The sequence below is a fragment of the Eleutherodactylus coqui genome, chromosome 8 (assembly GCF_035609145.1).
Source record: "Eleutherodactylus coqui strain aEleCoq1 chromosome 8, aEleCoq1.hap1, whole genome shotgun sequence".
In the NCBI taxonomy this organism is placed as follows: Eukaryota; Metazoa; Chordata; class Amphibia; order Anura; family Eleutherodactylidae; genus Eleutherodactylus; species Eleutherodactylus coqui.
The window spans coordinates 142,567,543-142,593,097 of record NC_089844.1 but is presented as its reverse complement, the minus strand read 5'-3'; the positions used below and the strand labels follow the sequence as shown (position 1 = coordinate 142,593,097).

The 25,555-nt window shown below is 44.7% G+C and overlaps 1 protein-coding gene across 4 annotated transcripts in view; it reads left to right on the top strand.

Moving 5' to 3' along the window:
- CACNA1H (calcium voltage-gated channel subunit alpha1 H) overlaps positions 1 to 25,555 on the top strand; it is a 490,224-nt gene that overhangs the window by 266,402 nt on the left and 198,267 nt on the right. For all 4 annotated transcript variants that reach the window (XM_066576606.1, XM_066576607.1, XM_066576605.1 and 1 more), the window contains exons 5-6: positions 6,116 to 6,213; positions 15,131 to 15,290. In XM_066576606.1, coding sequence (XP_066432703.1) covers positions 6,116 to 6,213; positions 15,131 to 15,290 — 258 coding nt within the window. The remainder of the gene's footprint in view (positions 1 to 6,115; positions 6,214 to 15,130; positions 15,291 to 25,555) is intronic.

The following is a 25,555-nucleotide window of genomic DNA, read 5'->3' as shown; positions in this document are numbered from 1 at the left end:
TTATTATTATTATTATTATTATTAAATACGCACAAAAAATAAATAATACAAAAGGAGCTGAAACACTGCAAAAATATATGGAAATGCACAAAAATATGCTGAAATGCAAGCAAAATATATAAAATTACACAGAAAGAAAAACACTGCAAAAACCCCCGAAACTAGGCAGCAATATACACAAAGTATATAAAAATACACACCAAATTTATAAAGTATGCATAAAGTAAATGAAAACAAAAATATACAAAAATGCCCAAAAATAATACACAGAAAACATAAATAAAAAACATACATAAATAAAAAAGCAAAAACACGTATGATAAAATATACCTAAAATATATTTTTTTTAAATCTGGAACTATATGAGGGACCCAGTCCTGTTCTCATGCACCCTGTGAGCTCAGATTGTAGTTTTTCCTATTAGTCCAGAGTAGGGAACTTATTATGGGCGCTTTTATGTGCCTGTAATACAGATGAGTGTCCCGGTCCGACCGCGGGTCTACTTACCTGAACTCAAAGCATCATAGGGATCTATCATTGCTAATTGTCCCATTTCATACGGCATCACCATGCAGGTGAATACTGTTCCCATACAGATATTACCCTCTTTGGAGAGGCGCTCAATTTATCCCTGTAGATTTCAACAGCGCCCTCTTCTGGCACTGGTCTTTGTAGGTTATATCACCACCTCCCCCATGATGTAAATATTTTCTTGGTTGGCTGAAGCTCTGCCCGTCGAGACGTTGTGTGCGCTCTCCACCGTTCACCCCGCACTTAAACAGAAAAGCAACTTTCTAATTACTAAGCGAGCGAGGAACTTGTCCAGCACATTGTGGGGTAATTGCAGCTTTTAACAGCTTGAACGTCAACATAATAAGTGGCTTGTTTTCTGCAATAAGTGGACTTGGAAATAATGCAGCTATTACCAGGCTACGCTGATAAGCCGCCAGCACAAGAGCGATGAATACGACGCTTTTCTGTAGCCTATTCTCTTGGCTTTCATGAGTTCATTACACTGAGCACACAGACGTTAGGAGAAAGGCTGCAAATTGGGAGACATAGACGCATCTAGTTATCAAGCTGCGAGCCCGGCTGCCACTGGCGAGTCCAGTAATCTGGTTTGTTTCAGACCCTTTCAGACATTTGTCTATGCATTCACAGCCAAGAGCAACAGAGAAATTATGGGGTTTCACAGCAAAAGGGTGCAGTCCATGCACCTCACTAGTCTCTGCTGCTGCCATCATCCGATCATCTGATTGGCTACAATGTTTTCTATCTCCACCCACTTCACTACTCATCTCTGCTGCTTTCATCATCTCAAAATCTGATTGGTTACAATGCTTTCTATCCCCACCCACTTCACTACTCCTCTCAGCTGCTGTCATCATCCTATGACCTGATTGGTTACAATGCTTTCTGTCCCCCCCCCCCCCCTACACACACACACACTTCACAACTCATCTCTGCTGTTGTCATCATTCCATGATCTGATTGGTTATAATATGTTCTATGCCCACCCACTTCACAACTCCTTTCTGCTACTGTCATCATCCCATGATCGCATTGGCTATGAAATGTTCTATCCCCACCCACTGCACTACTCCTCTCGGCTGCTGTCAACATCCCATGATCTGATTGGTTACAATATGTTCTATGCCCACGTACTTTAGAACTCCTCTCGGCTCCTGCCATTATCCTATGATCTGATTGGCTACAATGCTTTCAATCCCCACCCACTTCACTACTCATCTCTGCTGCTTTCATCATCTCATAATCTGATTGGTTACAATGCTTTCTATTCCCACCCACTTCACTACTCCTCTCAGCTGCTGTCTTCATCCTATGACCTGATTGGTTACAATGCTTTCTGCCCCCCCCCCCCCACACACACACACACACACTTCACAACTCATCTCTGCTGTTGTCATCATTCCATGATCTGATTGGTTACAATATGTTCTATGCCCACCCACTTCACAACTCCTTTCTGCTACTGTCATCATCCCATGATCTCATTGGTTATGAAATCTTCTATCCCCACTCACTTCATGACTCCTCTCAGCTGCTGTCATCATCCTATTATCTGATTGGCTACAATGCTTTTTATCCCTACCCACTTCACTACTCCTCTCAGCTGCTGTCATCATCCCATGATCTGATCGGTTACAATGCTTTCGATCCCCACCCACTTCACTACCACTCACGGCTGCTGTCATCAGCTTATGATCTGATTGGCTACAATGCTTCCTGTCTCCCTCCCCCTGCCCACTTCACAAATTCTTTCTGCTTCTGTCATCATTCCATGATCTGATTGGTTACAATATGTTCTATCCCCACCCACTTCACTACTCCTCTCGGCTGCTGTCAACATCCCATGATCTCATTGGTTATGAAATGTTCTATCCCCACCCACTTCACAACTCCTCTCTGCTACTGTCATCATCCCATGATTTCATTGGTTATGAAATGTTCTATCTCCACCCACTTCACTACTCCTCTCGGCTTCTGTCAACATCCATGATCTGATTGGTTACAATATGTTCTATGCCCACAGACTTTAGAACTCCTCTCGGCTCCTGCCATTATCCTATGATCTGATTGGCTACAATGCTTTCTATCCCCACCCACTTCACTACTCCTCTCTGATGCTGTCATCATCCGATGATTTGATTGGTTACTGTGTGTTCTATCCCCGCCCACTTCACAACCTCTCTCCTTCCACTGTCATCATCCCATGATCTGATTGGTAATTGTCTGTTCTTTCCCTGCCCGCTTCACAACTCCTCTTCGCTACTGTCATCATTCCATAATCTGATTGGCTATAGTGTGCTCTGTCCCTGCTCACTTCACTACTTCTCTTCTACTGTGTCAACATTTCCTTGATTTTATTGGTTGCAGTGTGTTTTGTCTCCACCTGCTTCCTAACTCTTCTCCTGGCACAGTCAACACTCCCTTAATATAATTAGTTAGAGGGCGTTTTATCTCTGCCTTCTGCAGTTTTCATTCCCTTCCTCTTGTGAACCAGAAGCCAAAGGGCTAACTTCATCTTGGAGTTGAGAAACCTTTCATGCCTTGGGTATTGTCACTGCTGAAGACCATCATGGTACAGCCGTGACACATAGCTATTCGGACATAACCCCATGTCTGTACATGGGGGAAGGTCTTAGGTTTAATCGGCACAAGTTGCCCTACAAGCTTTGCATTTTTAGGTGACGGTTTCCCTTTAAGAGTATTCCGAACAGCCTTCAGCATCTCTGCAAGTTTACCGCTTGAAACAAAGTTTTCTTTAGTCTTCTGAGAAATCTTCTTCCCATGTCAACAGAATTGAGGACAAACGGATACCAAGAGGAAAAAAAAAATCACTTCCCCACAAGAGCAAGGAGAATGGCAATCAGCCGTGACAGCGAACCACGAGCCGCCGAAGCAGAAAATAACCACAATAGCTTGATTGCCAGACGTATAGAACAAGGCTCGCGGAATCAATACAATGCACACTTAGATATATATTGGGAAATAATACCCCTCATTATATGTGAGCCGCCTGAGTGCCATTCACTGGGATTGTATCTAATTGTTAAGGCAACAACATGTTCTGTAGCGCTGTACGATTATTGTCTAGTGACTGCAGTATCTAATATAGAGAGAATGGGCAGAACCAAGTACTTCTATCCAGAGGTGTAGACTGAAGCTCTTGGGCCCCAATGAAATGGCGGTCCCTGCCACCTGATGGTTCTGTTATGGGGACACTGTGGCTGTTATTCTGGGGATACTTTAGTGTAATACTGGCTGGCTCTAGTATGGGGGCACTCAGGCTTCCATGGTTACAGGGACTGTCACTAAAGCTTGGGCACTGGCTGAATTGGGGAGCACTATGGCCGATTCTAATCTGGGGCCACTGTTATGAGGGCACTGTATTGGCTCTGTTATGGGAATACTGTTATGACATTGATGTGGCAAGCTTTATTCTGGGATGCCGAGGATGCTAATGTTATGTTATGGGGATACTTGTTAGCTCTGCTATGGAGACACTGTGACTGGCTCTACTATTGGTGCACTATGGCTGCCACTGTTTTGGGAACACTCACCAACTCTGCTATTAGGACATTATGACTGGCTGTACGCGGGGGCACTGTCACAGACTATTATGGGGGTACTTTGGTTCTATTATGGGGCACTGAGGCTGCCACTGCTATGGGGATACTCACTAGATCTGCTATTGGGACACTGTGGCTGAATGTATTTATAGGGGAACTCTGTCTGGCTCTACTATGCGGCACTGAGGTGTCATGGGTGGAGGAATAGCGACATGGGATTCAGGAGACGATGCAGCAGATGGAGTAACCAAGAAGTACAGTATAGATTTGAGAACACAGTAATAAAAATAAACAGTGGAATAATACTGGTTAAGTAATAGTACTGGCACCTTTGATGCACAAAGTACTATCAACTAATACGGAGTAATACCTCTTAAGCAGTACTGTTAACACTCTGCTAGTAGCAACACAGTCTCTTGGAAATACAGCATACTGAACCCATTCCTAATGTCACTATGATCTAAGGATCGGGCACTTACCCCTGTGAAAATATTGCAGACCAGAAATGAGAGCTTGAAGTGTACTAAACAGTCCAAAGCCCTTAGTGCATCTTTTATCTTCTGCAGCAGGCCAGCTGACTAACTTTGTAACTCTACCAGTGTGCACACCAAGTGTCCCTTTGAGGCCTACCTCACTTATGAGGCCTACCTCACTTACAAAGTGCAGCTTCTATAGACCCCAGTGATCCTGCAGCATTGTCTGGGAGGTCTTCAGCCGTCAGCCCCATGAGTCACAGTAGTGTTGTTCCTCCTTCCTCACAGGCAGTGGCTCCTGCAGCCTTAGGTCAGGGAAATATGAATAGCAGATTCTGCGATCGGCGTCCACGCGGACAATATGCAGTAATATGCGGGCATTGAAAGGCATGAACTTTCGCCGGTTCGCTCAGACATGCAGCATGCTCTATTTTAGCGCGGATTTTGCACAGACGGTCTCAATAGATGTCTATTGATGTGAGACCGTGACCATTCACAATTACTTTCCGTAATGGATCGCAGGTCCTTCTGTTGAGGAAATCCACAAGTGGAATCCGACTCTTTTGTGTGAGCCCGGCCTTACTGTTAGCCCCTGTGCTCCTATTACGCAGCACAAATTACCCCTTTTTATGGCTAGGCATCAGCTAATTAACAAATGTCCATCAACCATGCTGAACCAAACTTTGGTGCATGCAACAATTGTGGTGCAATTTTTGGCACATTTTCCCAGTCCAGCTCTATAACATATGTAGTCCTTCAGGGTGAGTCCCTTACAGAGGCTGCCGCTGTTATTGGGACTGTAGATCTGCTGTGTGGATGCGGTGGCTAACCCTATTGGGGGCACTGAGGCTGCTACTGTTATGGTCAAACTCACTAGATCTGCTATTCTTGCAGTGTGACCTGATCTCTTGGGGGAAGTACTGTGGCTGACTCCATTATGGGGGGCAGTGTCTCTGGCTCTGCTATGGGGCACTGAGGCTGCTACTGTTAAGGGGGCACTTAACTCTTTCCAATCCAATTTGTATCTTGGTTTTCCTAGGTGGCTTACTCTTTTTCTGCCATTATACAACAGCGTTATATGCTGGCTAAAGCCAGTACTGCATGAGGTGACATATTGGATAGGCTCCAACAGCAGAGAGGCTGGCAATATACAGTAATAGAACCCCGACGGATGTCTTCCAACATCGAAGCTGTACAGCCTTAAATCATAATGTCTTCAGAGGTCAGACAGTGGATTGGAAAGGGTTAAAAGATTTGTTGTTTGAACACTGTAGCTGGCTGTATTAGCAGGGGGGGGGGGGGCTGTCTCTATTGGGGACACTGTGGCTGGCTCTATTGCCACAATTTCACTGTTATGAGGGCATTGTTGCGGGCACTCATTCTTGATCTGTTATGAGGGAATTGAGGTTGGCATTACATTTTGTGCTGTGTGCCATAGGTGATGTGATGACACTGTATGGGATCTGGGATAGGTATAAGCAGTTCTGTCTTGTCATTACACATGATTCCATGTGATCTCTCCTCTGACCTATGCTCTCTTTCTCTTAGGATGATGGAATACTCCCTGGACGGACACAACGTCAGCCTGTCTGCCATCCGTACTGTCCGAGTTTTAAGGCCGCTAAGAGCCATTAATAGAGTCCCAAGTAAGTGCAATATCATCAATTACTGTTCTTAACAATCACTTTCAATATTTTTAAAGGGCACTTACCCCCTAAAATACAACCATATGGTGCCCATGAAATAAGCGGCCCATGCTGCATTCTATTCTGACAGCTCCATGTATTTTTTCCACTTCGCAATGACTTTTAAGGTAGAAATCATTCATTATAGGCAAACTGTAGCAGAAAATATCATCCCGCGTAGTAGGACAAGCTACAGCGTCTGCAGGGGACTTTACATCGGATCTGACAATATGTGGAAGGAATATAATCAATACATGTATCTGTGCCAGTGAAGAAGAATTTCCAACAGACTGCTCTGTCATCAGCTTTATAGAACTCAAATGAAGCAAGTTAATGTGCTGTTTCTAGGAGTTTAATCTTTATGGCAATTCTAGTATAGTTTTTTTCTGATACAGAGCTCCAAAACTGCTGTATAGAGTTTAATGATGAAATTCTGTTACCTGCAGCTACCACTAGGGGGAGCTCAGACGTTTACTGAACTCTGTGTTCTTTTTGAGTTCTTTATTTAATCAGTATGCAGCCAGCTCCAGAGCTCCCCCTAGTGTTGACTGCAGGAAGAAAGAATTCTAAAGGGAACCTGTTAGCACATTTGAGCCCATAAGCTATGTTATGGGATTCCAAGGTGAGGGAACGGGGGTTCTGGGTAGCTGCTTTTTATACCCCCCGGATTCCCTGTTCTAGCACTGTGCCCCTGAGGAATCAGCATGCGTGCACAACATGTCTCTTTTCAGGAGGCTGCGTGTGCGCTTCTCTCATTGATCTCTATGGGAGAGCATATGCACATAGCCTTCCAAAAAGACTCACACTGAGTGTGGGCTGATTTCTCGGGGGCACAGCGCTGCGACAAGACTCCCAGGGAGTATCAAAAGCAGCTCCCCAGTCCCCTTGTTCTCTCACATTTGAGCCCCATAACATAGTCTATAGAGCTTAAAGGTACTGACCAGTTCCCTTTATCTCCCCACTTCTAACTCTTTAATCTGTGAGGGAGCCTAGCAGCAAATGTCCAGTTTTCCTGCAATGCCCCCACAGGAAAAATGAAGCATTACATAGTGTTCATGACGCATAGTTTCCACTGAAATCATTGTCTGTGCAAGGACATGTTGGGTCCTCCAGAGCAACATGTGTTCCTTGTAGCCACTCTACTCTGGTGGGTCTTGAATAGGGAAGCCCCATTCTATCGAGTCTGAATGCCCTATTTAATAATAGTTTTGAAAACTTTTTTTGGAGTTTCATTAAAGGGGTATTCCCACCACAGCATGATATACCTTATTCACAGTGTAGGGGATAACTTGATGATCGGGAGGGGGGGGGGGGGGGGGGGGTTAATGGTGCATGTGCGCCTCAGCTCCATTCACTTTAATGGGAGCGCTGGGTCTACAATGTTAGAATCGTTGGCGGTCCCAATGGTCAAGCTCCCACTGATCACCAAGTTATCCTGTATAGACAGTATGGGGATAACGTGCTGTGATGGGAATACCCCTTTAACATGAACATACTTAGATTATATGCACAACTATAACTGCTAGTAGGAGTCTTGGGTCTTGGGATTATGTAGAATTCATCTGCAGCAGAATGAATCAATGTCATTAGAAGAGTAATTAACTTCCACCGAACACTCTATGTACAAAGACAGCATCGGTGCCCTGGAACAGCTGGACCATCACTCAAGCCAGTTAAAGAAACAGACCAGTAGGATGGTGGTATTCAGGTCGCATGAAGGCGCATCATCTGTGGGGGACGGCACCTAATAATATCCAGAAGTGCGGGTCGTTCTCAGCTGCTGATGAAATTGAATATGAGAAGGAAATAGGCTGTAAATAAAAAGCGGCTTCTACCATTATACACTATCCTAAGAAAAGTAATGAAATGCTTGAGCAAGAATCAAAGTAATGTTTATTTCCATATGTTAAAACTTAGTGGGGCTCCTTTGGCCCTACTGACATCAGATATTCTCTGTGGCATACTTTCTACTAACCTCTGATACACTTCAGCTGGTATTTCCCTCCATTCATCCTGCAAATGTCTAGCAAGTTCTTTCAAAAAAGATGCATCACCTATCAAAGTGGTACAAGGAGCGTCATTGTTGCACAACTGAGCAATGAAAGAACATTCTATGGAGTCACAAATCACGCTACTCCATCTACAAATCAGATGAAGGTACCTGGGTGTGGAGGATGATGAGGAACACCTTTTGTCTGAGTGTGTTTTGCCAACAATTAAGTACAGCGGAGGCTCTGTTGTGGCCTGGGATTGTGTTACATGTAGAGATGAGCGAGCGTACTCGGAAAAGCACTACTCGCTCGAGTAATTTGCTTTATCCGAGTATCGCTGTGCTCGGGTCTGAAGATTCGGGTTCCGGCACGGAGCGGGGAGCTGCAGGGGAGAGCGGGGAGGAACGGAGGTAAGATCTTTCTCTCCCTCTCTCCCGCCCGCTCTCCCCTGCTCCCCGCTGCGACTCACCTGTCAGCCGCAGCGGCACCCGAATCTTCAGACCCAAGCACAGCGATACTCGGATAAAGCAAATTACTCGAGCGAGTAGTGCTTTTCCGAGTACGCTCGCTCATCTCTAGTTACATGGCATGGTCTCGCTCCGTTGGTTGTAGTGACCAGAACCATGAACACTGAGGTGTACCCTGACATTCTAGACAACAATGTGCTGCTGCCGATAATGTGACAGCGCCTTGTCACACATCCAACGCTGTTTTATCTTGATTTAAGGATTTGAATGTTCCACAATTGGACTGGACTGCACAGAGTCCAACCTGAATCCTATGGAGCCGCTTTGGGACGATCTGAAAATATGAACAGCACTTTCTGACATTTTCAGGATGAATGGAGGGAAATACCAGCTAAAGTGTATCAGACATTAGTAGAAAGTATACCACGGAGAGTATCCGATATCATTAGGGCCAAAGGAGCCCCACTAATTATTAACAAGTGGAAATAAATACTACTTTTGATTCTTGCTCAGGCGTACAATGACTTTTGGTAGAATAGTGTATTACAATGTTTTTAGTCACTGGCTAAAGCTATATAAGGACTGTAGTCAGAACAGTCCCTTTAAGTGGATAAACAAAACTACTAGGAAATGGCTTTGTCGAATGCGTCCGATATCTCCTGCATGTAGTCAGGACTGTGACACAGCTTGGAGAAGCGATAAAAAGCAGAACTGCTGAGACAGACGGGTTGAGGAAGCTCTGACATTGTTAAAATGTCACTTTGTCGCTTTGCTCTGTTACATTATATCACTCGGCGCTTGTTGACAAGGAGACACCAGACACATGCATTAGGTGTCACCCAGCTTTCATTGTGTTCTAGCGGGATCTTTCAGGTGACGGCAAACTCCACAAGAGTGTGTGTTTTGTGCAGATGTTGGGCCTCCTGACTAATTAGTCTTGGCGCAGTAAGGGCTCATTCACACTGGCGAATGCAATTTCAGTCTGTGAAAAATGGACAAAGCGTAGCTGTGCATCAGCCATGTGAAGAAGCCCTTAGGCTGATACGTATTTAAAGGAGTAGTCTGGTTTAGAAAACAGCAGGGGTGTAACTATAGGGGCCATAGAGATAGTAGTCTCATCTGGATTCTTGGTGCCTATGGAGGACCAAAGGCTCCTGTGCCATGTGAGACACCAGTATTTTATAGGGCACATGGTTGACTTTGCTTTTGCACCCAGAAGTCTAATTTAGGAGCGTCTCTCCTTCTGGAGGACCCAGTATGTCTATGCATTACAAAGACAGTCTATTGATTTCAATAGGCTCCAGCTAATACTTAATTTTTCCTGCGGGGGCACTGCAGGTAGATGAAACGCTTGGGTTCCCGCACAGATTGCATCTGATTACTTGGTTCTCAGCAACAAGACTACTACTGGTGACCCTTCTAACATAAAGTGAGCGCCGCCTCTAAGGACAATCGTAGTTGACCCACTCTAATGTCACATAGCAGTTCATCAGCCCAGAAGATGGGGTAATCTTCCAATCCACATAGTGCGTTCACTTCCACTTCATGTATATAGATATGCGAGTCTGTTGTGTAACGGCTGATATTAATTGTAACAGACCGTTAATGGAACATATCTTGGCCCAGCGGTGATGCGCCGCACATTACGCCTTTGTGGGGGCGGACGGATTTAGAACAGCTTATACTGTTTATTTTGTGTTCAGTTTATTGAGCGCTCATTCATCAGAGAGCAGCTATTTGTTTTCTTGGTTTTTCTGTTTGGTCGTCATGGTGCTCAATCCGGGCTGAATATTTTATGTTATTTTCTATCTATTCACAAAAGCATCCACCATTAAATGAGAACACGTAGAACATGTTCAAATCTCAATATATGAGCAAGTCATTCCTTTAATATGGCTTATAAGGGATCTGATGATTGCCAGATTAAATGGATTATCGGACCGTCATAGAAAAGTATGCAGTTCTGCACTGGATTATCAGATTTACTGGATTATCAAATGTCCTTGTTACCTGGACACTATTTTACATGCCTGGAAGAAATGTATAGTTCTGCTCATCCTGATCTTCCTGGTTCTGTACTGTAATATCAATATAGTAAAGATAGAACTGTAGTGAAGAGAGGGAGCAGAGACAAAAGCAGCGTAAATTTACTCTTAATGACCCCTTTATTAGAGCCCCTGGCCCTTTCCCAATTTGAACTCTCTCTGCATGTAAATGAACCCTTTCCAATCCAATTTGTATCCTGGTTTTCCTAGGGGGCTTACTCTTTTTCTGCCGTTATACAACGGCACTGTATGTTAGCTAAAGCCAGTATTACATGAAGTGACACGTGGGATAGGCTCCAACAGCAGAGAGGCTGGCAATATACAGTAAGAGAACCCCGACGGACGTCTTCCAACATTAAAGCTGTACAGCCTTTTAAATCATAATGTCTTAGGACATCAGACAGTGGATTGGAAAGGGTTAAAGCTGTAACCCCGGAGTGCAGCATAACATCAAGTGACAAGGTTTCCATGTAAATCCACATTAGATAAGAAACTCCAGTGATCTGAGTGACTTCCAATGAAGCCTTGTAATTGGAGCTAGACTAGCCGGGGCGTGGATGCCACTGCCAACCGTGTGGGGTTTCCTTGTGTAACGATTTGGAAAGTGTGATCAACATCAAGCAAAACGCGATTTGTGGACAGAAACAAATCATCACCGAAAGGGGTCAGAGGAGGATGTTAGGAATCGTTCTGACAAACAGGCACTGTACAGTCAAGAGGGGCCCAATGCAATGCAAATGCTCCGACTAACATGTCCGAACATGCAACTTGTCATTCCTTAGTACGGATGGGTATAACAGCCGACGACCAGTTCCAGCACCATTGTGTCTAAGAGAAACAGAGAGGCGAAAGTTCAATGTAAAAATTGTATCATTGAGCAGTGGAAAAACTTCACTTGGTCCAATGAATCCAAATTTCTGTTGAACCGTGCTGATGGCCAAAGAAGGTCTAACATGTTCTAGATGGGGGTCCCTAATACAGTGGCCATTCAGTGTATATTTAAGGAGTACTCTGACCATAGACATGTATTTAGGATAAATCATAAATTTGGTAGGTTGTAGGCCCACTTTTGAGGAGCTCTAATGACCCCCATCCAAAGTTGCCAAAACAGTGTATCGGCCCAGGGTAGCGAGCCTAAAATGTTCTTTTTTTTGGACCGCTTATCTAAAAATCAGGGATGGACAAAGCTTTTAATGGACAACTTGGAGAACTATACTGAATACTAAAATGCTAAGTAATACAGTACCTGGCTGTAGGTCAGCATACTGATATGAATTAATAACCAGCAGTTACTGCGAGCTGTACAATACTGACAATTACAGCCATGGTAACCTGCTCAAATATGACCAGCCTCCAAAAAAATCACAGACACATCACTTGTTTTTTATGGACACTGGAAAAAAGTGCCCTATTTTTACAGACTGCCCAGGAATTTCTGTGCGGTTGCCAACCCTGTCGTGGTCTATAGCCTTTATTGGAGAAAGCAGTGCACATCCTCATCTGCTGTCTCTCTATTTCCCCACTATGGTTTGTCAAATAGTCATACTACCCAATCATCCCGTTTTCATGTGGTTGTCTGGCAAAATTGCCAGCAACGGGCGCCATTTATACAAATATACACCAAAATGGGCATTTATGTAATGTTTAATGGGTATTCCTGGGCAGACTGGGAGAGGGACTTTTATACGATAGATGATAAAAGTTTGATCGGCTGAGACCCCTACCAATCCTGAGAATGGGAGTCATTTGTGCCCTCTTTATCAGCGTCATGCAACTATGGATAGATTATAAAAGTCTGATCAGTGGGGGTCTCATTGCTGAGACCCCCACTGATTCTGATAATGGGGGTACCCATCTGCAGTGACATGCAGATTGAACAAAGTGGTGGTCAGGCAGGTGCAGAGCTGCTCCATGCATTTCAGTGGGGTTGGCGGAAATAGCCGAATAAAAGCGCTCGGCCATCTTCGTAATCCCATTGAATATGAATGGAGCATGCTGTGCATGTGTGACCCCTACTCCATTCAATCTCCTCTTCACTGCAGGGAGTGCAGGAAGCCCAGACTGACGTTAAGAGGGGAACTCGGGACTCCCACTCTCAGAATCAGTTAGGGTCTCAGCATTGCCGATTATCACTCCTTAAGGGCGCCCACCCACTGGCGATTTTTTTCCCTGTGAAATTCGCAGCATTTTTTTCTCTGCAGGGGTCTATGGGACTTGTAATGTTAAAATCGCGATCGCGCAAAATCGCGATTTCGCGGTAAATTGCGATTTTGCGCGATCGCGATTTTAACATTACAAGTCCCATAGACCACTGCAGAGAAAAAAATGCTGCGAATTTCGCAGGGAAAAAAATCGCCAGTGGGTGGGCGCCCTAAGAGAGCAGAGGTATTGTTCCATCTTCCTTTTTTGCATATATTTCCCAGGGGAGCATGAATGGCCTTATAAGTCTCCTCATTCACCCTCTACATTCTCTCCTTAAGAAGTAATGTTACCCCTCCTGACTCACATCATAGGCCTTTCAGTAGCCAAGCTAGGATCCTACTGTACACTAATGAGGAGCAAAACCCCCGAAACAGCTGTCTGTGTATGGATTCTGACTTAATTTTCAATTCCCAGTCATTGTTACAAAGACCTGTATAAAAGTTGCCATCCAATAGGTGGCGCTGCAGAGGTATTGGTTCATCTTCCTTATTTATGAGCATATTGCTGAACTGTCATTATTCCTCGTACCAATACCATTCTGGAGTCCAGGAAAGCTTAGTGACAAACTTCTTGAACTGTAATAATGGTGGCCATATTGGTTGTGACCAACTGTCCTATATAGGGGTGACCATAACACCAGCAGGGGGCAGTGCGTCGCTCCACACCAAAGGCAGGATTGAGACACTCATCCTGAGGTCTCCAGACATGAGCATGGCTGTTGCCTGCGCCTAAACTAAACCCGGATTCATCGCTAAAGACAATCCAGTTCCCTTCTGTAGCATCCAGCTTCTTGTTCACGACATCACTGCAAACAGAGGTGACAGTCCTCCTAACAGTCTGGTCAGACACTCCTCTCTACTGGTTGTCTGTCGGGGGTCCTGAGCCCGGTCACCTTGTGTGCCCTCACACATCCACTGGTCCCAACACCTCCTAACAGTCTGGTCAGACGCTCCTCTCTACTGGTGGTCTGTCGGGGGTCCTGAGCCTGGTCACCTTGTGTGCCCTCACACATCCACTGGTCCCAACACCTCCTAACAGTCTGGTCAGACGCTCCTCTCTACTGGTGGTCTGTCAGGGGTCCAGAGCCCAGTCACCTTGTGTGCCCTCACACATCCACTGGTCCCAACACCTCCTAACAGTCTGGTCAGACGCTCCTCTCTACTGGTGGTCTGTCGGGGGTCCTGAGCCTGGTCACCTTGTGTGCCCTCACACATCCACTGGTCCCAACACCTCCTAACAGTCTGGTCAGACGCTCCTCTCTACTGGTGGTCTGTTAAGGCGTGCTGAGCCTGGTCATCTTGTGTGCCCTCACACATCCACTGGTCCCAACACCTCCTAACAGTCTGGTCAGATGCTCCTCTCTACTGGTGGTCTGTAGGGGGTCTCCTGAGCCCAGTCACCTCGTGTGTCCTCACACATCCACTGGTCCCAACAACTCCTAACAGTCTGGTCAGATGCTCCTCTCAACTGGTGGTCTCTCGGGTGGTGTCCTGAGCTTGGTCTCCTTGTGTGCTGTCACACATCTACTGGTCCCAACACCTCCTAACAGTCTGGTCAGAATGGCCCGGTGGGGACAATTCATCGATACAACCCTCTAGACTCTCACATCCCAATAATGCACCCCTCTCAGACTCTGGTATATCGTAGAGGTGTCTAGTGGTCAACAAGCTCTACACAAGTGGAAGAAGAGGTCACTACACACAAGGAGCCTCCGAGAGCCTTTTATACGCCAAGGGGGAACCACTTTTAGGGCCTCCGGTGACAAGACCGTTCATCTAATCACCACAACTCTCATCATTAATACAGAATCTGTGAAAAGCTGGGTAATGACCCTTATAGACACTGTAATTGCTGCCATTACTGATTGATAGCATGTGTTATCCATGTAAGAGACCAAGAAAGTAAAAAGTGAAAAAACTACAAAAAATTGCCATTTAAAGGGGAACTCCTCTAAAAACGAAAAAAGAAAAACATTGTGTTTTGTTAACAGTAGTTTTGCTATTATGTTACTCTCGGGCATTGCCCATCATATTTTTGGGGATGACATTTCTAACGCTCTTAGAAATCTGAATTTCCCCTATGAATGATTTATCGACGGCGCTGTGTAATGTTTCGTCCTCCGTGTCCCTGATGTGCAGTTTGTCTGACGCGTTGTCTTTGTCTTTCTCTGCAGGTATGAGAATACTGGTGACCCTGCTGTTAGATACTCTGCCTATGTTAGGCAACGTCCTTCTCTTGTGTTTCTTTGTGTTTTTCATCTTCGGGATTGTCGGCGTCCAGCTCTGGGCGGGTTTACTCCGAAACCGGTGTTTCATTGACCAAGATATTGCAATGTAAGTGAAGTTACCTCATTTTCATGTCAGTGGCCGCATGTTGTATGTCGATACATAAAAAATCACCCGTGAATACCAAACCATGAGTCGTCCCTTCTGTCAGATTGCTAAAAATTCTATTTTGCTATTTCTTAGTTATATCTGTCCCCGAAAAGCTAGGTGACAACCAAAATGGCTGCCATAAGAGAAACTGATATCTCAACCTCTCTTCATATAGTGTAGGCATTTAAATCCCCGAACGATGTTTGGGGGTCCTGCACGGCCCCCCCACGGTGAGATCGGGGGAGCCATGCAGGTGTCATGGCAGCTGGGGGCCGAATGAAAGGCCCCAGAGCTGCCCTACCAGACTGCCTATCAAGCCATCCCCATGGGGTGGCTTGATAGACTGCCTGTTAAACTGCAGTATGACGTAATGCTATAGCATTACGTCATACTGCAGGAGCGATCAAAGAATCGCATGCTAAAGTCCCCGAGGGGGACTTCAAAGTAAAGTTAAAAAAAAAATAAAAAATCAATAAAGTTTTTTTAATTGTAAAAAAAAAAGTTATAAAAGTTTAAATCACCCCCCTTTTTCCATATCTATTATTAAAAAATCTAAATCATAAAATAAAAATATGTATTTGGTACCACCGCGTCCGTAAAAGTCCAATCTATTAAAGTAGCACATTATTTACCCCGCATGGTGAACGTCGTCCGAAAAAAAAAATAAAGAACGCCAGAAATGCACTTTTTTAGTTACCCTGTCTCCCAGAAAAAACGCAATAAAAAGCGGTCAAAAATTCGTATGTATTCCAAATTGATAGTATCAGAAACTACAGGACATCCCGCAAAAAATGAGCCCTCGCTCAACGACGTCGACGGAAAGATAAAAAAGTTATCGTGCGCGCAAAATGATCGCAGAAAATAATTGAAAAAAATTAAATGTCTTTGAAAAAAAAAAAGAGTAGTATAGTAAGAAAAAACCTATACAAGTTTGGTATCGTAGTAATCGTACTGACCCATAGAATAAAGGTATCATGTCACTTTTGTTGCCGTTTGTGCGCTGTACAAACAAGACGCACTGAAAATGGCGAAATGTCATTTTTTGGTTTTTTTTACTCCACTTAGAATTTTTTAAAAGTTTTTCAGTACATTATATGGTACATTAAATAGCACCATTGAAAAATACAACTCGTCCCGCAAAAAACAAGCCTTCATACAGCGACGTCAATGGATAAATAAAGGAGTTATGATTTTTTTTGAAGGGGGGAGGAAAAAACGAAAATGGAAAAAGAAAAAGGGGGCCACATCATTAAAGGGTTAATGGACCGAAACTCTGCGTATTCCCAGCATATTGTGTTTTTTCGTGCATTTTTCATGCACGCAAAAAAAAGCAAGAAGACCCCATTGATTTCATACGTAAATGCAGAGAGAATATGTATCTATCATGCGTATTCACAGAGTATTTACACAATCACTTTGACTTTAATAGATTTATTCGGTCCGTTTTATGGACCAAAATAGGCGATGCTGTGATATTTTTCACGTGAGTGAAAAACGCATGTCTGAATACCCCAATGCAAATCAATTGAGTTTCAGTACTCCGTATTACGCATGTGAAAAATATGCATGTAATACGGAGTGCAAATACTTGCAATAGTGGGACTTTTGCGCTGTGCATTTTAGCGCATTTTACTGTGCTCTCTGCACTGCCGGGGACACACCCATGCCGTAATTCAAAAAGCTGTGCAGCCTAATTAGTCCCCCGTGTTAGACTACTATGGTGCCTTAGGTGCGCAAATCTGCACAAAAACAGAGAATGTCACGTTTTTTTTCATGCAAGCAAAATGCATTGAAAACAACGAGCTCTAGTCTCTGCACAATGCATGTGCAAAACTGTGCGCAAATACGGTCTCTGAAGCCGCCCATAGTAGGAATATCTTCCATTCTGGAGCCTAGGAAAGCTGAGTGACAACCTTCTTGAGCTGTAATAATGGTGGCCATGTTGGTTGTCATCCAGCTTTCACAGAAATAAAATAAACGCAGATACCTTTATATTTGCTCAGTATTTTTTATTTTTATTTTTTGCTGTAAGAGGAAATTATTATTTGTAACTTTTTTCTAGGTATTGAAACTTTTGCAGTTAACTTTTTATATTCCTCCAATACATCTAAAACCAAAAATTAAAGGGGTTGTCCCGCGCCGAAACGGGTTTTTTTTTTTTTCAATAGCCCCCCCATTCGGCGCGAGACAAACCCGATGCAGGGGTAAAAAAAAAAAACGTCCAATACTTACCCGAATCCCCGTGCTCCCGCGACTTCTTACTTACCTTAGTAAGATGGCCGCCGGGATCTTCACCCACGATGCACCGCGGGTCTTCTCCCATGGTGCACCGTGGGCTCTGTGCGCTCCATTGCCGATTCCTGCCTCCTGATTGGCTGGAATCGGCACACGTGACGGGGCGGAGCTACAAGGAGCAGCTCTCCGGCACGAGCGGCCCCATTCGGAAGGGAGAAGACCGGACTGCGCAAGCGCGTCTAATCGGGCGATTAGACACTGAAATTAGACGGCACCATGGAGACGGGGACGCTAGCAACGGAGCAGGTAAGTGAATAACTTCTGTATGGCTCATAATTAATGCACGATGTATATTACAAAGTGCATCAATATGGCCATACAGAAGTGTATACCCCCACTTGCTTTCGCGGGACAACCCCTTTAAGCAACTTTTCTAATAGTTAAAAAAAAACTACTGTTTGTGTCTACAGCTCCTATGCAGACCTACATGTCTCCATGGTAACAGACTACAAACTCACCCTGTGTAGTCTGATCCTGCAGTCTGCAGATCCTGCACAAAGCTACAGGCTTTATGGATGATGTAGACAGCAGGTCTGATGTAACACCTACATATAGTTGGGGGCTTCCTTTGTTATCTGTGACCCCTGGCATCCCAATCATCAGAGTTCATCCTTTCATGTAGGCAAAAGGGGCCTAAATAAGGAGATACAGGACTGTCATTTAAAGGAGTTTTACAATTGAAGGGATATTCCTGTAGGATTGAGTTATTCCCTATACAAGGGGATAAATAAATGATCAATGAGGGTCTAACTGCTGTGATCCTTACCAATCCCAAGAACGGGGTTCCAGTCAGTCCCCAAATGCTTACACACCGTCATTCCATTCATTTCAGTAAGAGCTCCTGAACTCAGCAATTTCCGGCGCTGTCATTGAAATGAATGGAGTGGCAGCATGCATACGTGACCTCTGCTCCATTTATTGATGACCAACCAGCCCCTATTCTCAGGATCGATGTGGGTAGCAGCAGTCGGACCCCAACTAATCAGCTAGTTATTTCATCCTACCAGAATACCCCTTTAAAGACATGTAGTCTTTATCTGCTGAGACCCCCAATGATCTCAAGAAACGTGCCCACGAAGACACCTGTGAATGAAGCCAGAGGCATGCTCCATTCATTTTTATGGGACAGGCAAAGATCGAGGCGCTCCACAATCTCAGCCTATCACATAAAGGTGAATGCAGTGAATACGCACCATTGCTTCATTCACAGGTACATATGATGGTCCCAGCGGTCGGACCCCCAGTGGTCAGATTTTTACTCCCTGTCCTGTGGATAAATGTCTTTAGTGGAAAATCCTCCTTAAGTAATTATTCAGCTGTCAGGGTCAACTTTTACCTGTGTGATCTTTTATATGTCCTTCGCCGGAGGTGTCTGGGAATTGCTGATCCCCCTCTATTGAAGTAACATGAGCATTTTGTAAAGAGGTGTAACTTAAAGCTACTAGGCCTCATTGCAAAATCTATAATAAGTCCCCAAATACCATGTGCCATTCATAATACTAGTGTCTTCTTATGTGACAAAGAGGCCTCTGGGCCCCCTCAGGCTCCAGGGCCCACATGCAACTCTTACTTCTGCACTCCCTATCCCCTGGTTTTGCATGTTATTAGTGAGTCAGCCAAAGGATCAATGCCTATGAGACGTCTAATAAAGCCGCAAAGTTCACCTCACTTACTAATAACTCAGCTGTATACCCTTATAGGCTTCTGTAAAGAGAAAACCACCCCGAGGCGGAATCCTTCCTGAAATGTAATTGACGTTAACCATGTCAGCCCTGCACTTACGATTATACATAAATAGCCAACTTTCACCTCCACTTGCTGCAAAAAGAAAGCAAACTGTCTTGTAGAGATTAGTCATTACCATTAATCCACTTAAAGCAATGCGATGGGGAAGCTAATCCATCCTCAACCAGGAGGACTCCTATAAGAGGCCATTAAGGAGATTATGTGTCTGTATGTGCATTATCAGACTCGGTACCAGGCAGTCCCGTCATGTGTCTTAATGGGACAATCACAGATAAGGGGAGGACAACGGGGTAAGAGCAGGCCCAAAGGTCAGAGATACGGAGAACTAGCATACCCTATATGGTCGCTGCGCACAAACGCAAAGTGGAAAGGTGAGGACTTTAAGGGCCAGAATGGGTAGTAGCAGTCAGACATACAAAGTGTCATTGATACGGACTTGACTGTAATCTCATTTACAGCAGCCTGGGGTCCTGAAAGTTTAAGAGTATGTTCTATCTCAGCTCCGGGACGTCCTCTGAGTTCTCCTTGTATAACCCATGTAGTCTACACCACAGCGGGGCACCGCACTACTGCTCAAATAATAGTGCTAAAAAGGGCCTATGTAATAGTGTTATAAAGTACCCACATACACTGAATAGCCACCTTATTAAAGACACCACTTCTAGTAGTGCGTTGGACCTCCTTTGGCCTTCAGAATCACAGGTATGAGAGCACCAAGGATGCGCCAAGAAAACCCTCCTGACACCATTACTCCACCAGCCCAACAGGAAGGGGTCATCGATTCATGCTGCTTGCACCAAATTCTGACCTCCCATCAGCACGGGACAACAGAAATCTGGATCCATCTGACCAGGAGATGTATTTCCGCTGCTCAGTGATACAAATTTTGCGCTCTTTTGCCCCCTGAAGTCTCATCTTTCCATTTCTCTTAGACATAATGGCACTGAACTGGTCATCTGCTATTATATCCCATCCATGCTAAGGAATGGCGAATAAAGCATTTGAACACATTAGTTGGAGCACCAGTGTAGTTTTCAGCTTCTCTTGACTGTACAGTGCCTGTTGGTCAGTACAATTCCTGACATCCTCCTCTGACTCCTTTTGGTGATGAGTTGTCTCCATCCGCAGAATCCCCTTTCGCTGGATGTTTTTTCTCAGTCATGCCATTCTTGGTATACTCTCAACACCACTGTACAGGAAAACCCCACGCGGTTGGCAGTGACATCCTGTCCCCGGCTAGTCCAGCACCGATGACCATTCTTTGTTGGAAGTCGTTTTGATCACTAGATTTTCCCATCTAATTTGGATTCACACTGAAACTGATCCACAGAAAACTTGTCACCTGATTTTATGCTGCACTTTGGGGTCATGGGGATAATTTCCATAGAGGGAAGCTCCAATCACGAGAGGGCTGAGGACTATAATTTCGGGTGGGGATCTCTAATGTAACCAAAATCCTCTTGGATGGAGAAAAAGAAGTGTTGTAAAGAAGAAAAGGAGTGGTGGTTGTAGGGGATTCCTACATAACCTCACGAGAGATGTGCTGTCTTCCAGGTGCACAAATCAAATATGCGTCTGATGGGTTGTCAAGACTCTGCAGTCCTACAGAACACCAGCCATTCCTACTAATACATGTAGGTACAAATGACACTGCAAAAAAGGACCTTGCAACTATCTGCAGAAACTTTGAACACCTCGGAAAGAAGGTGAAGGAACTAGGAGCACAGGTGGTCTTCTTATCCATCCTCCCAGTGGATGACCATGGAATAAGAAAATTGAACAGGATGCTAGAGGTGAACAACTGGCTACGCCGATGGTGCCTATCCACGGAGCAGGAAAGCGGATTCCCGTCCACTACCCTTAGCTAACTTAAAGGAATTCAAGTCTCCAGGTCCAGATGAATTACATCCCAGGATACTAAAGAGAGCAGCAGAGGTAATTGCTGAACCAATCTTTGAAAATCCCTGGAGAACAGGAGAAGTCCCAGAAGATTGAAGAAAGACAAATGTTGACCTTATCTTCAAAAAAAGTGAAGAGGGTGGATCCAGGAAACTACAGGCCTGTGAGCCTGACTGGGAAAAATCTTTGAACAAATTATTACACAGAATGTTTTGCAAGTACTTGGATGATAATGGAGTAATTAACCAGAGTCAGCATGGGTTTGTAACAAACAAGTCATGCCAGACAAATCTAATTTCCTTCTATGACAAAATCATGGGCTGGGTTAAACAGAAAAGTGTGGTAGATATATTATACCTTGACTTCAGCAAAACATTTGACAAAGTATCTCATATCATCCTTATTGAAAAAATAACTAATTATGGGATCAACAAGGCAACTGTTAGGTGGATACACAACTAGCTGAGTGATTGTACTCAAAGAGTGGTCATAAATGGTTGCACATCCAATTGGAAGAATGTCTCAAGTGGGGTACCACATGGCTTTGTCCTAGGCCCAATGGTGTTCAACATTTATATAAATGATCTGGAGGGGGAATTGATGGGAAACTGATCAAATATGCAGACAACACAAAGCTAGGAGGGATAGCTAAAGGTCCATTTAGACACAACGATTATCGCTCAAAATTCGCTCAAAATCCGTCTTTTGAGTGATAATCGTTGTGTGTAACTGCACTAACATCGTGGCTTTACATAAAAGAGGCGTGTCCTGTCATAAAGATAATACTGAGAATACTCATGGTAGTGCCATTAACACCAAAATTAAAGCAATGCCTTTAATGTTCTACTTCATGTAGTCGCTATGGTGGCAGAGACTCACAAGCAAAGTCATTGTAGTGCCCCTATGTGCCAACCTCCACAGTCATCAGTAGCTACTACTCATAAGTCACAATGCCTGTCCCACTGGGTAAACTCAGGCTCCAATATCTGCTGCGGTGCTGCCTCCTGCTGTCAGGGAAGATCATTTCCAGCGCCAAAGTGCTCACCCAACTTCACGGCTGATACCCCCATGGGCTCTGTGAGGTGCCTGAGGCACAGAAGCCCCATGTCTCTTCCCTCTAAGCCTCCATTACTCACCACCAAACTACCAATGGGGGAAAAATCACCTTTTCACGTCTTTATGACCACAATGGCAAGGTCTGTTTATCTGCTGGAGTTACCATTTGCCCTTCTCATCTAAACAAAAAGAGTTTGCCTCTTGCTGCTTGTCAGCGGAGTCCTTCCACTGTTCGTAGCAAGGAAGTCATTTAAATTCCACTTTCCATCTCACACCGCTTAGGATGAAAAACATTTCGGAAAGGTCAGGGAGAAGAGTTAAGTTGTGCTATTTAAATGCAGATATACAGAGCTAGAGTGTAATGGGACTACAGGGCATCAGATACAGACACCTGCACATCAGTCACATAGAAAATCAACCAGCACAAGGTTGAGTGCATTGGACAATGGAGGAAGAATAGAGCAAACTTCCATATGTCAGCAGTTCTATAGGGTCTTAAAGGTGAGCTCCAGTTTCTGCCAATTTAAATATAATGTACATAAAATGGCAAGTCACTTTGTAAATACATGCCCAGAGTTTAATGTTTGGGACGTGCCAGGCTACAGCTCAAGGCGTGAAGAGTTAGATCCTGTATTATACTCCAGAGCTGCGCTCACTATTCTGCTGCTGGAGTCACTGTGTACATACATTACCTATCCTGTACTGATCCTGAGTTACAACCTGTATTGTACTCCAGAGCTGCACTCACTATTCTGCTGGTGGAGTCACTGTGTACATTACTTATCCTGTACTGATCCTGAGTTACAACCTGTATTGTACTCCAGAGCTGCACTCACTATTCTGCTGGTGGAGTCACTGTGTACATTACTTATCCTGTACTGATCCTGAGTTACATCCTGTATTATACTCCAGAGCTGCACTCACTATTCTGCTGGTGGAGTCACTGTGTACATACATTACTTATCCTGTACTGATCCTGAGTTCCATCCTGTATTATACTCCAGAGCTGCTCTCACTATTCTGCTGGTGGAGTCACTGTGTACATACATTACTTATCCTGTACTGATCCTGAGTTACATCCTGTATTATACTCCTGAGCTGCACTCACTATTCTGCTGGTGGAGTCACTGTGTACATACATTACTTATCCTGTACTGATCCTGAGTTCCATCCTGTATTATACTCCAGAGCTGCACTCACTATTCTGCTGGTGGAGTCACTGTGTACATACATTACTTATCCTGTACTGATCCTGAGTTACATCCTGTATTATACTTCAGAGCTGCACTCACTATTCTGCTGCTGGAGTCACTGTGTACATACATTACTTATCCTGTACTGATCCTGAGTTACATCCTGTATTATACTCCAGAGCTGTACTCACTATTCTGCTGGTGGAGAGGAGACTGATAGCAAGTGACCAACTACGGCGGAGCAGGGACGGAAGAAGGCAGAGTGCCGGGGGCATTGACAGTGGGGGACTGCAGTGGAGGGGGGAATGACAGCGCTGCCGCCGGCAGGAGAGAAGGTCGCCGGGAAAGTATGAGAGCGCAGCAAGGAGGCCAAAGCAGTGCCGGCCTGAGGGGTGGCCAGGTGGGGAACGCCGACGCCGGCAGGGAAGAAAGTCACCGGGTTGGGGGGAATATAAAAGCGGAGCTAGGAGGCCAGAGCGGTGCCACCTTCAGGGGTTGCCGGGTGGGGATATTCACAGCCGGCAAATGCAGTGGAGGGGGAAAGGAACTCAGGGCGCCAAAGCTGCAATGGAAGAAGGTCACCAGGGAAAGTATGACAGCGGAGCACACATGGGACACCCTTGATCCATTCTCCACCCCCGCCAATCAAATTGTGGGCATTGGTTTTGGGCATACAGCTTGTCTCCAGATACAACAGTATCCAAACAAGGAATGCTGGGAGGTTTCAGCTCTGAAGCCTTGTATTGTACAGGACAGAGCTAGGGAATGCTGAGTGACTGATGCAACAATTACACCCACTAGATGAAGATTATCAGGGTGCCTTGTAGATGCGGCTTGTCTCAGAGATGATTCTTTATAACCACCAATACATGAAGGAGATGCAGTAATGTTTCCTCTACAGATTGAGCCTGAGGTTGTTGTTCGGCCTTAGATTTCCCACACTGTCGCCTACTCCTGTTACTCATTCAGTGCTAAGCAAAATAGTTTCCCTACATATCAAGTAAAATTACCGGCACAATGTAATATCCTTACTAACGTAATCTCTAGTGGGCAGGTTACTGCCGGCAATAAGGTCAGCACACCCCTCTCCAGCTGCTGTTAGTACTCACCCCCTTCATTCATCTCCTGCATTTGTTATCCCACTTATAATCTGATTGACTAAAATATTCTATCCCCCACCCCATCACATCTCATCTGCTTCTGCTTTGAGCCATACCATGCTAATTGGTTGCACAGTGCTCTATTGTTGCCCCCTCGCAGCTTATCTCCTTCTGCTGTGATCCCTACCATGCTCTTATTGGTTACACAGTGCTTTATCCCTACCCCCTCACAGCTCATCTCCTGCTGCTGTGATCCCTACTATGATCTGATTGGTCGCAGTCAGTGTTCTATCTCTGCTCTTTCACAGTTTCTCTTCTGCTTCTGTAATCCCTACCATGATGTGGTTGGTTACAGCATGTTCTATCCCCTCTCCATCAAACCTCCTCCCCTGCTGTAGGATCCTTCTCATTATGGGATTGGCTACTGAGTGTGCTATCTCTGCCCAATTCTTTTGTTAATCAAGATCATTTTGTTCTACAAGACACCAGTGTTGACTACATGGATCCTGTGTCCTACAATGATCTTCCCACTTCAGGCATTTATAACTTATCCAAGATATTATCTCCTATGGACTTCATTCAGTCTTTTTCTTTTTATAGCTGCCTTGGCTTGATGTGGCCAAGGGAGATCTCCTTTAAGTAGGTGGGATTCCTATCTATCAGACTTGTGTATTGTGTATCCTGACATGAGAATATATTTTTTAAGTGGTTGTGGCAAGATGCACATCCTCTTTCAGAATGTGGGGCATTCTCATCTTGGCATGCTGATTTTACTGGGGAAAGCCATAATCTGACATTTTCCCTGCAGAGGCTGCTGTAAGAACAGGACAGCAGAAGGTCCACCAGGACAGCAGCTGCTCTTTCTAGCGGACTTTCTGTTCTGAAATATAGAGAGTGGTTCAGAGTGGGGAAACCTGCTCTATGACGTTCATAT